The sequence below is a fragment of the Sinohyriopsis cumingii genome, chromosome 5, assembly GCF_028554795.1.
Source record: "Sinohyriopsis cumingii isolate HCF-2022 chromosome 5, ASM2855479v2, whole genome shotgun sequence".
Classification (NCBI taxonomy): domain Eukaryota; kingdom Metazoa; phylum Mollusca; class Bivalvia; order Unionida; family Unionidae; genus Sinohyriopsis; species Sinohyriopsis cumingii.
Genome location: NC_142965.1, coordinates 105,190,780 through 105,204,328, shown reverse-complemented (window position 1 = coordinate 105,204,328; position 13,549 = coordinate 105,190,780). Strand labels below are relative to the sequence as shown.

General features: G+C 35.5%; 1 protein-coding gene across 1 annotated transcript; it reads right to left on the bottom strand.

Moving 5' to 3' along the window:
• Nucleotides 1-429: 429 nt before the first annotated feature.
• LOC149799927 (uncharacterized) lies at nucleotides 430-7,015 on the bottom strand. The gene is made up of 2 exons (XM_089957146.1): nucleotides 5,559-7,015; nucleotides 430-4,588 (listed from the first exon to the last, which is right to left on the bottom strand). The coding sequence occupies exons 1-2, from the start codon at nucleotides 6,970-6,972 to the stop codon at nucleotides 3,786-3,788; spliced, it is 2,217 nt and encodes a 738-aa protein (XP_089813272.1). The 5' UTR covers nucleotides 6,973-7,015; the 3' UTR covers nucleotides 430-3,785.
• Nucleotides 7,016-13,549: the final 6,534 nt, after the last annotated feature.

Genomic DNA, 13,549 nt, shown 5'->3' with positions numbered 1-13,549 from the left:
ATATATAACACTATTTTCCAGTAAGAATATTTAGCCTCGCTCTAAAGGAAGATTCAAGCTTAGAATTCCAATTTTGAATAAACCTTTCTTTCAAGAATTGCTCTGCTGCTTGTAGGAACCCAGGAACATAACCTATACCTCGCTGAAACCATATGTTCAGCCCGAGCGTTTCTAAAACTTCATTAAATCGAATTATCCATTTGGGTTTATCACCAAACCTCTTATATTTCCTTCTGCTAGAATTAACAGTGTGTATGCGATATTTCATGATGGTAAAGCGGGCCATGATCTGAAAGGTACTCTCAGAATAATCTCAGGCAATATCATTATGTCTTGACTGTTTAACACTTAAAATACTTTTATAAAATGAAGATGTGGGTCTTTTGTTAGGATTTCCATGTACAAGGTCCCACCATACTGCAAGTTAAAATAGAACTGTAACAATGATACTCTCAAATAAATTGCATCAAATTGCTATAAATCTATGGTATTAAAGAAAGTAACAAGAAGAGCGAAAATCAATATGCTTTGCAACATTAAACAATAATTTATTTCCCTAGAATACAAAGTGAAAATGTAAAAATAAAAGAGCTTACGGAATTGCGAGTTCAATCCCAAATAATCATATGATGTCGAACACAAGTCCGATATATTAAAGGTCTGATTGATTAATCTTTAGTGGTATTCCAAAATAAGTCCAACACTGGAAGTGTTGATTAGCCTGCGATGGCCTGAATGCGAAAGATGTGCCAGCAGTCTTTTTGCTGAATCACATCCAAGACTCTATTACCAAGAATATTATTTTAGATGATCACTTTGTATTTCCAGTGAGCAAATAAATTGAACAAATAAAATTCAGCCCAAAATGAAATACTGCTCACAACAATAAAACTGATTTCCATTTCATATATTAACGCATGAATAAACAATGTTTCCCGTAAACAAGATTACATACTCCTCTACCTGACCTAGGTCACAATTAAAATTTCTAAAAATAAACTATTACCAAATAGAAAATTTCATTCTTGAAGGTTCCAAATGGTTACAAGATACTATCCAAATTATCATTAAAAGGTCCCTTGTATAATAAAGAACATAGTAAATACAATGTCCTTGACTCAAAACAAGATAATAATCCTATTATTTATCCTTCAGTCAGATATGGTAATCAATGTTGTTTGCAAAGCTGTCACAGATTTTGGACAAAGTCATGTAAAAAATATGATTTACATAACACACAGCATGAAAAAAACAGACTAACTAATAAACAATGGAAATTAAATATACCTAACAAAATGATTGGCATTATAACAGAATTTATAAATGTACATATTTAGTATAAACAAAGATTTCTTGGCTGGTCCTGCGAACGCTTCTTCAGTTTCTGTAAACGAGCCACAAGTCATAACAACAATTCCTAAATATACCAATTCAGGAGCAATTTCAATTTTAATTCCGGGGCACGGGTGGCCGAGTGGTTTAAGGCGATGATCCTTACAGATCACCGACATATCGCCTCTGTCTGCGTGTGTTCGTGCCCAGCGTGGGTACGTGAGAAAGCCTGCCATTAGTTTCCCGTAGATCGGTGATTCTTCTAGGGATTTGTTCTGGTTCTTCTTCCATCCATATATCACCCATCATGTGCTGAAAAATAGCATTAAACCCAAAACAACAATTTCAGTTCCAACATAATGAAATCGTTCCTTATTCTCGACGTTTCCACCGTTTCTAAAAGTTGCGACCTTAGTCTTTTATTTCTAGTTTCTGGAACATGATGACTATATTAAGTATTATATTCGAAATAATAGAAAAAGATAGGTTCCTCCACAATTATTTTCCTATAAAGGAAATGTGTGTCGATCGTATCTGTTTATTATGACACTGTATTATTTATCATTTGTTCACATATATCAATATAACTATATTACCTAACTTAGATTTCAGATTTTCACTACTCAGATTAGAAACATATCATCACTATTCCAAACAAATCTGCTATTGATTTCATCTGACGCAAACACATGAGAACTAACAATACCAAATGTATCAATAGTGAATACCGAACACAATGGCTTGAGGAATATTGGTTTCTTCTGCGGTGAATGGGCTAATTCAACGAATTACACAATCCTCCACTTTTACATCTGCTGTTCATGAAAATAAATTCCCCAACACTCATATTATTACCCATTCATCAGATTGAAAACAAAATCTAATTACACAAAACTCTAAAGGTGCATGCATATAACTGTTTTCATTGACTTTTATGGGTCTCAGGAGGAAGTAGAATTTCGCCATCACCATTAACTAATCCTCAGTGAGCTGTTTGTGTCGTACTAGAAGAAAGGTGAAACAGTGCACATTAAGGTTCATGTGGCCGTTTTGGTCAATAGGCAATGTATCTGGGACAGTCTGTTTCAAATGAGCACATCAGAAAGTGGAACTGAACATTAATTCTAACAGATGGGCTGTAGTTAGATAATTTTATCGTAATTGCAGTTAAGCACAATATTTTATGAAGTTAAACTATAGCAAGCATTTTTGTTTACAGTTACTAACACTTTCAAAACTTTTTAAACTATTTTAAAACAATTCCCATAAATGTATATGACAGCATAAGCACGGGTTTCGTTACACAATAATGGTTATGTACTCAACCCACCCTGCACCATCGTCTCTGTTATCGGACGGTTCACTATATAATTTTGCATAGAAACCTTACGTCAACCAGTTCAGAGGACACATTTGTTAAGAGTTTAACAAAACTGTTCCAATCATTTAACTCCCATACTAAACAGAACAGAACAGAACATAACATTCATTAATAAAAATAAATGTATGGCCCATATAGGATGAACATGAGAATACCAAAAACAACTACAATATTATAAGGCGACGGTATCTGCATATGTATTTATAAGTCAAAGGTAAGTATTTGCAATCAGAGCAAGACTAAACATTTGGACGTAATGTGAAATCATTTTGGTACATAAATGTAACATTGTTATGGTAGAATACGATGATTTCCTGAAGTGTACAAAAGTTGTAAGAGAGACCAAATATTATGTCATTTTGAAGTAAGGAAGATTTCGACTTCCACGGATAGCACAAAGGCGATGATATTGTCTCCATTATAATAGTAACAAATTTGACAAGACTTTAGAGAATATTGCGATTATCGGTAGCAAATAAGGTTTGTAACTTTCCAAATAATGATTTGCGGTAATAAAATGGTTTTAGAAACTTACCTCTTTCATGTAAATTTTGGGACAAAGGAACAAATAATGATATTTTTCCTCGGTGTAATTTTTATCACAATTTTAGCACAAAGTCGATGATATTGTCTCCATTATAATAGTAACAAATTTGACAAAACGTTCGAGAATATTGCGATTATCGGTAGCAAATAAGGTTTGTAACTTTCCAAATAATGATTTGCGATAATAAAATGGTTTTAGAAACTTACCTCTTTCATGTAAATTTTGGGACAAAGGAACAAATAATGGTATTTTTCCTGGGTGTAATTTTTATCACAATGATAAATGTGCACACCGTACTTAACATTCCCTTCATTTGACACATAAACACACACACACGCACACACATTCACATGCACACACATTAACAAAGTTACATTGGTTTTAATCTTTTTTCCATTGATGTTTGCGATTGGTCTTGCAAATCGTTCCAAATTTTGAGTTCTTTGTTTTTGCAAAATAAGACAGAGATTATCAACCTCTAGGCACATAAATACCGAATAATCACCGTGTACAAATTCAACGAGGCTAGTACGAAAGTCTCAGTCTAACAACTTCACTTCTCCTGTCATTCGTGACGTAAAGTTCCATATCTTTGAAACAAATCGACACCGGATACCGAAGAAATCTTGTTGTTAAAACTTGTATGAGTTCTCCATTTCCGGTAACCAAGTGGATGCTGGCTGGGCGCTCATTAAGGATACAGAGATTTCCCTCCTGATCTTCTGCAATTCCTCGAGGAGAAGACAAATCGCAATTTTGATATTTGAATATACAAATCCCATCCAATACTTTGTAACAATACACAGCCCCAATAGAGACATCGTCACAACCAGAAACAGAGACATACACTCGCGATTTATCGTAACTGATCGCGAGAAAGCTTGGGTATAGCTTGTCACTTCTGTATCCACAAATAGTATGAATTTCTTTGGTTGTCTTGTCTCCAATAGAAACAATACACCAGCATAACTTGTCATTGTATTCTCCACTCACGACAAGTTTATCACTGGTCCATGTCGCCACACTATGACACCATTCTAATTTCGTTTTAATCGTCTTCGTCCGTCGTATGCTCGTGTCTTTTACATTTGAGCACAAAGACAATATCTGAATTGCACCATTCCAAACGGCTACCGCCACTTGTACTGCTTGTGGCTGGTTTTCATTTAACACACAAGCACCAAACGGCTCTGACTGTAGATCAAAATCCGTCAGATGATTACAAGTATAACTGTCAAAAACTCTACACTGGTTGTGACTACGGTCTATCAGCATAACCCTGTTACTTGGAAGAAAGACTACTCCCCAGTATCGATGCTCATTTCCATCTGCAAAGAAAACGAAGTTTTTTTACTAACAACAGATACCATCTTATTTTAATAAAAAGGTCAAGTTTAAATTCCATATTTCTTTTTTTTAGTTCCATGTCTTAGCGAATTAAATATATCGTGTCAGAGTTAAAGTAATTTTAACATTTTGATGGTCATGCTGACTGGACCTCAGAGCAAACCATTACACGCTAGCAGATCTGTATACCTTTGGTTTACAATAATGTTATTTCATATCGGTTGACGAGGAGAAAATGTACGGGGACCTTGTTTTTCAGCACGTTCTACGCCGCCTCCACAAGATAACACGTTTAAGCTACGTCACGAAAAGCAAATATAACACCTGAGTAATGCGTCAAGCCCGAGCATGCATTCTTCTCCCTTTCATCCGTGCATCCTATCACTCTTCTGTTTGTATTTCCAATTAAGCAGAACCAACAGACTTTAAAATGTACCAGATAACACGCTCGTTGTTCTAAAGATGGTCATTAAATTGTAATGATCAAGATAATTTTGCCACTGATAAAATTTCTACTAAAATCAAGCAAAATTATGTAAACACCACTAAGGTAAACTTTGATAGTTAGTGTACTATTAGTAAATATGTCAAGGCAGAAAAACCTTCTCTGAATAATTTTTACATCTCCAGCTAGTTCCGATGAATTTCTAAGTTCTTGTATTTGTTGTATATTATATCCATCACAATCTCCCCAAACAAACATTTCACACTTTTGGATTCAATTTGCTTTAATGAGTGACTATCTATACGCAAGCCATCTCTCTCTCTCTCTCTCTCTCTCTCTCTCTCTCTCTCTCTCTCTCTGTTTTGATCCCTACAAGTTTCTTATGTTGTCTGTCGCATTCTCTCTGCTTAAGTACATATCTCTATTATTGTAAAACGGAGTCGTTGTTTATCAAGTGAAACTGTTAGCAAGTTCTTTTAAGTCAAACGTGTATTTATGTTTCCAACCTGAAATGTACGGGGCTCCACTCAGCTTGACTTCCGGTGTTTCTTTTCTAACGGTTGCGTGTTCTGACGTGTTAACTACTGGCTTTCTTCCTGTACACAGTTTCAACCTTTCTCCTGATGTCATGTTGACGAGACAATTTTCATTAACTCCAGGTTTTTGTTTCGAAGCTGTGTTGTCTTTCTTAGGAGATCTGAAGATACGAGAGATCATTTGGACGGCCGGCCAAAATCGTGAGGTAGAATGTGGATTTGATCTGTCTACTGATTTCGTTCGAACGAAAGTAGCTGTTTTCTCTAGGGAAGGCATGTCTAGTTTTAGCGTTGTTTCAGTAGCTTCTATTTTTGCGAGCTGATTTGTACTAAGCTGTTGTAATGCAAGCAGGCTGCCGTCTAGCTTTAGCTTAAAGTCTAAATATTTCACGCTAGAAAACTGGACCTGAATGGCTCCGTCATAATGCAAGAGCTGATCTTCGATTTGGTACATTGTAATTAAGCTCTGTCTTTTATCTCCAGATTCTGCTACAGTTTCGAGTACTTTTAGAGAATTGTGCAAGGCAGCTCTCAGTGCTTTGCATCGTCTTTTATCTTCTGATCTAATCAGGGTCTCTTTGTCCAGAAGATCCTGGCATTCTTTGCTAACTCTACTTCTGGCTTCCTGTAGCATGGATATTAATTTGTCAATTTCACTAACCATGCCTTTGGCCTGCATTTCTACTTCTTGCATGGCCTTCTCGTTGCGATCAATATAACAGTCTAGATGTTCAATAAGCTTCTTCATGTCTTCAATCATGTCATTAGACGTCTTTGCCTGAATGAATTCCTCGCTAAGATCTTCTATCCGAGGTGTTGCACAACCTCTGTGATTATCTATTACGCAGTCAGAGCAGCACATGCTATCATGAGACATACATATAAATTCTATATATCTGTTTATGTGAACAGGACAGGACGATGTAAAAGTTAAGCCGACATTAGAGTTTGGCATAGGCCTGTTGTCACTGGTCTCAACCAAAGAATGACTTTCGTGTGATTTTCTACAGTTCAAACATAACGCTTTTTCACAAGTGGTGCAAATAATTATAGATGGTACCGTAGTTCCTAATACTTTACATGGGCTGCATAATGGTTTCACTTGCCCTCTATCATCTGGTAACAGCGACAACAAAGTATGATCATACGGAAAATGACGCGCCCATTTGTCAATAGAAATTGCTGGCAATGGTGATAGAGTCTTCTTTCCGCACACAAGACAGCTAAAGCTCACTTCTTTGCTGTCCGAGGCTACTGACATCTGTATCAAATCATCCAGGCATTTCTCACAAAATGTATGTCGACATGGAAGGTATCGGGGCGTATTGAAAATATCCATACAGCTTGGACAATGTAAACCATTTGAACTCGTCGCCTTCTGCATTTTTAAAACTACCTAACGGTTTTCAAATGTATAGCTGTATTACTTCCGGCTTACCTACTGCCTCACAACTACAAATCAGATATATACCTTCCAAGGACTTTGTAACAACCTCAGTGTATGAATAAGTGTGCAGATAATATTGAGCAACCCAGAGTCACCTCGCAGCGTGTCTACTGATATGTTATCGAAAAATTGACACCGGAGACAACCATAACGTTGAGTATGCAATGACTGTGCTGGGGAAAAAAAACATGTTACGTGCAAATATGGTCTAATAACGGAGCTAAATATTCGTGAAAGATAAGTTTTATTCATTTTCTCCTTCAGGTTTTATAGCTTTGAGAAATTTTGTAAACCGTGAAGTGCTACAGTCAACCTGGTCACCGAGAATTAAATTATCACTAATACATCCATACTAGATTTTAGAATTACTTCAGTAATTTGTGACAAAAGTATGAAATAATGAAGACTGAATCCATAAATTGCTCCTTTAATGTACCTACAAAATTGATGCCTGCGGCCCTTTAGAGATATACGAGTGCCGTAAAAATATGTTCAATGTTTGCTGGGAATTTAAATGCTATTTTCTTACGATATTGTGATTTTTGTACGAGTGATACGTTCCAGTGGTAAGGTTGATAATGCGCTCAAATATTGATTTATGGGTTATACTGTATTTTACACATCTTATATACATATGCCAAATAATATATAGGCGGCTGTAAACACTTGTGCTTTGATTAAAATTAGTGGTATTCAAATGTATGTGGTCAAGTGGCATATCAGCACAATCATAGCTATGCTATTTAGTGCCAAACAAAACATTTTCATGATCCTCATGAAGAAAAAAATGATGTCGCAAAATACATATGTTGCAAAAGGTTCCCAAAAGACGTATAAAGCAAAAAAAAGGCAATGTAGGGAAGAAACTCTAAGACGCGACGAAAACTTAATTTTTTCATAGACAGATGCATCTAGACAGACAGACTAATCGATCGGTCAACAAAAAGATTTACTGACAGACAGACAGATGGACCGATCGATCAATGGATAAATAGACAGATAGATCAATCGATATAGACAGAAATATCGATCAATCGATCGATCGATCGATATATCGATAGATAGATATGCAGGAAATCTCGTTTCAGATATATACTACATCCCATAGATGCGAAGAGACACTCGTTATATTTGTACGATCCCAAAAGGAAAAGAAGCAAAATCCAAAAGTTATCCAGCAAAGCATATAAACCATAATATTTCAGAGAGAGATTATCATAGGAACGAGAAAGGTGAACGAGAAAACTTTGACAGATTTTTAAAATTTTTTCACATCGAAACTTCAAGAGTAATATAAAAACTTCACGAGTCCTTAGTGAATGATTTCCATTCTCTGCCAAGAACAATGATCTCTTAAAAAAAATAATTAAAAGAATGCTATCTTATTGGACATATTAGGAAATACAGCATAGAGAATAACTGTCATCTGATGGACAGGATGGTGGATATTTTATTTTAATATTTCCCTTAGCTCGAAATTACTTGCAGTCTACAGAATATCTTAAGAAACAAACTTTCTAAGAACAATCTGGTGAATCTTCCTGGCAAAGTTCTTTTTTATGTTTTCCAGAATCTGGGCACGGTGCACTGAGCAAGGCAATTTTGCATTACTGGGACAAAAAATTAACTCTGCCATTCAAATATATTCGGTGTAAACCAAATGCTTGATCAGAAAAAACATTTTGGAATTTTAGTTGTCCAACTATAAAATTATAATGTTGTCCATTACTCTATAATTCAGTACAAAGTCTATGGTTTGACACACATACACACATTATATTTTGGGTGGTGGGGGTATTAATTCATTTTAAAAAGAATATTCATAGCGGTTGCTTCCTTTATATTTTTTGGTGAGCAGTATATTACTATTTTGAACAATAAAAACGCATCTGTATTTTTCTGCAACTCATTCCGCGCATATGCTCAAAAACAGTGATTGAATAACATGGTTACTGGTTTGGGGAGGAATATATATATATATATATATATATATATATATATATATATATATATATATATATATATATATATATATATATATATATATACATACATACATACATACATACATACATACATATATGAAAAACGGAAAACAATGAGAGGGGAAGCAAAAGAAAGAAATGAAGATGGATGACATGAAAAGAAAAACCAGAATGACATATAGAAAGTACTTTACAATATTAAAAAGCATCAGTCGAATCAACAAGTTCCATCATCGGAAATTCGAGTTTGCTGCAGAATAAATAAATGTATTACCTGTGATAGAACAATTGGTGTTACCAGTGAGAAATTTCGATGTATTAATAGGAATAAATTATTTCACGGAAACAATTTAATTGTCTGTTTTCGGTAAAGACTAACAAATAAAAAGAGTGCTGAAATTTCAAACAGGAATTCAGATAAACAAGTGAGGTGTGCGTGTCACGTGATCAATAAACCTATACTAAAAGACGAAAATTAGTCTTTCCTGCCAATATCATATAGACTAGGGGCATTAACTCTTGCCCATTACCTCCCATTGCTACCGTAAGGTGTCGATAGTTTTTAAGCCTCTCATTAAATCAAAGTCTTTGTTGACGAAATTGAACTCATTCTTTGAAACATTTGGATTAATTTTGACTAATATTGATTCATAAACAGGTGGTATACATTGTATTTTTAATCTGGTAGATATTTTGCACAATTTATCACTCTCTCGGCCTTATTCATTTCCAATACATGGCATAGCACACTATAGTTGATTCATGTTGACTTGCAAGTGTTCGCACTGGCTGTCTTTAGATGGCGGACTCTGTTTATAAAGGGTGTTATTTAGCTGCTTATTTAGTAAACTAATAGAACACAGTACTTTTAATATATCGATTGTTTTTACTTCTTTATCGTTTCAGAAACATGTCTCCAAATGCAAGAAAATAAAAAGCAAGAGAATACTGACGCGAGTTCTTCCTGGCGTGCACCAAATATACCCTTGCCTTCTCTTGCATCATGTGCAATTTGTGGTACTAGGACAATTGGTCGGTCGGTCTGCTAAAGTCAGAAGAAAGCAAAGAGAAAAAGGGAAAAGCAAGCAAGACCAGTAAGGATGTACAAAAGTATTCATCCGAGTAGTCAGATGTGAGCCTTGTGGCGGACGCTTCCCATGTCCACCACCACCGCCACGCCTAATTTCAAAAGTACGACGCCATCCAGCAAAATGACATCTGAAGATCTGGGGGAGACGAATGCAGATTTTTTGCGTTGGATACGCCAGCATTTCAGCACAATATGAGTCAACAAGAATAGGAGGAAGACGCCAACGCAATTCCTGACTCCATGCCAATTTTTACCTCTCTTTCCTTCGTTCGATTCCATTGATAATTTCGATACAGCGGTTGATTGTTCCCACACTTTTAGGCAGTCCAGTGGGTGTAGGCCCCCACAAGTCCGAGCGTGGCCATCGGGAGTCGGGACTTTATTACCTCGATCGTATTTTGCCGTCTGGAGTCATATCGGACGTCCAGGCAACCAAATTATGGGGATCTTAGTGATAGATCCGATACCTTAACCAGTCATATGACTTAGTATAGATAGATAGATAGATAGATGGATAGATAGATAGATAGATGGATGGACGGATGGACGGACGGACGGACGGATGGATGGATGGATATGGATGGATAGATAGATAGATAGATAGATAGATAGATAGATAGATAGATAGATGGATGGATGGATGGATGGATGGATATGGATGGATGGATGGGTTGGTAGATATATGGATAGATAGAAAGATAGATAGATAAATAGATAGATAGATTGATGCTCTTAAAATAGTAATCGAAAAGAGCGAAAACCAACGAGATTTGTAAAGTTCAATACATATTTTTCCCTAGATAACAGAATAAAAATGTAAGAAAGGAAACTTACGTTATTGCGAATTACATCCCAAAAAATCAAAGAATTGCTAAGAAAAGTCCGGAAGAATACAGTTTTGAACAAATTTTAGTGGTATTCCAAAATAAATCTAAGGCTGAAAGTGCTGATATGCCTCTGACATGATTATGTTTTTCCTGTTAATAAAGCATTTGAATAAATACATTCCTGCCCAAATAAAATAGTGGACACAACAATAAGACTGATTTCTGATGTAGATGTCATTACATGAAGAAACAAATTCCAATAAACAAGATGTTATACTCCCCTACCTAATCTTGGTCACAATTAGCATTTATATAATAAAAAAAAAGCTATTAAATAATTTAAACAAATTTATTCTAGAAGTTTCTAAATGTTTTCAAGATAAATTCTTAGTTATAATAAAAAGATCTGTTACTAAACTTATAAAAAAAGAAGATGGTAAACACAATGTCCTTGACTTAGAACAAGATAATGATCCTAATATTTATCCGTCAGTCAGATACGGCAACCAATGTTGTTTACAAAACTGTCAATGATTTTGGACAATGTCCGCTAAAAAAATATAACTTTACAGAATCAACAGTATATAATGAAATCAAAAAAGGATATATATATATATATATATATATATATATATATATATATATATATATATATATATATATATATATATATATATCACAGTACAGGAAGTAAGATCCGGCCATATCGCTAGCCGAAATTTTGCCTTGCCAATTAGAAGGTTGCTTTCGGAAAATCCCTCCGACCAGCCATCACTTCTGTTACGATTGGTACCGAAGCCAACTAAAAGTCTGACTCTACATCCCCGTTTGTTTGTACCCCCTATAGATTTCAAATATGAGAATGTTTAATGTGATAAAAAGTGCACATAACTAAATCAATTAAAACATTGATTTATAATTTCTAACTGTTTCTGACCAGAATGGCACTAATGGTGGCATCTCCTGGACCATTTCATGCTTAACGGACTTTCCATACTAACACGGCGCCATATTGTGTACACTCTAGGCTAGTTTATTTCCATCAGACAACATAATGACGTAGTTCATCCTGTTCGGCAACTGCTGAATAATTGCGTAAATTACATAATGTTGTGAGTTTGGAATTATATCCCTCTGCATACATGGACATAGAAATTAAACCGCCTGTTAAATCCACATGAAAAGCAAATTTGTAGTTGTTATTATTTTCCTTTGCTTGATTCGACATTGTAAATATCAGAAACCTACGACTTACGTATGTATATCCTATAGTCGTGATACACCCCTTTGCTGAAAATGGACTTGTCCAGAAACTGGAAATGGATCCGAGCATGTCCGTCTATTACACCGAAAACTTCCGTTACTGGCCGCCATGCATAGCCTATCGTGTGCTGAAAAATGGCGTTAAACCCCACAACAACAAAAATCCATTAAGCATGAAACGCGCATAAGATGACGATGTTAGGGCCACTCTACTCAGTCAGGTTAGAAACTATAAATCAATGATTTAATTGACTAAGTTCCTTGCACTTTTTATCACATTAAAGGTTTCCACTATTTAAATCGGTTGGGGGGCGGGTTTACAAACAAACGGGTTTGTATTATCAGACTATAGTCCGACTTAATCACCTGTGACAACCGGGCCGACGTTTCCAGCAATTTATTTGTTTTAAACTCCCTTGTATAGAGATGATGTAGACGCAAAAAGTTAAGCAAATGATACTTCTAAACTGCCTATAATTTTGCGTTGAAATGTATATGACGTTTTAAGGATGTCACGTCAAATGATGATTCAAGACTTTCGGGCAAAGTTATCCACTTTTAAATTTCCGACATAAAGGAAGTCCTAGACGTGAATGAAATACTGCACAACTTGGAGAGTAATAACCTTACTTTGTAAATCGAAACACAGTAGTAAGTAAAACCAGATGTATGACATTTCGAATCTCTCAGAAAAAGGACATAAAAGCAATGCTAGCAGTCATCAGTATATCAAGCCAGACGGGAGTAGAGCGGTTGATTACAATAATCAGGACAAAACGAGGCGATAAATAGGTGATGCCTAATCAAGAGTTGCAGCCTAAATACCCGCTAAACTAATAATTAACGTCAGACGACCATTTCAATTTCCTGGGGATATTATGATGCTAACGAAAGAGTTATCCGCCGTTTGATTAATAGGTAGGAGGAGCTGAGATTCTAATTGATAAGTACCATAGAATAATTGACTATAGAGAACTTCCACCTGGAGTGAAAATCTTATTCAGTCAATAAGATCAAACATAATTTTGGGAATACATGTTGTACCGGTTCCCAGTTCAATTACAGATTCTGTGAATTTAGATGGAGAAATCTGTGAAACCAGATTGAAACGTTAACAGATGGCATCAGCAAAGAGATCTGAACAATAAAAGAGCCGCATTGCAATAACAGTTGGAAAATGTTGAAGTCATATAGATACAATTCGCTAGACATATACTACAACTGGAGAGAATTTTCATTTTTTTCCCCACTTCATCTTCTTACTTCAGCATGTCCTCGTAACCTACTCCAAGAGAATAAGTTTTGAACAAAGTCAGAAATTACTTAAGAAATGTAGCCAATCGTTTTTT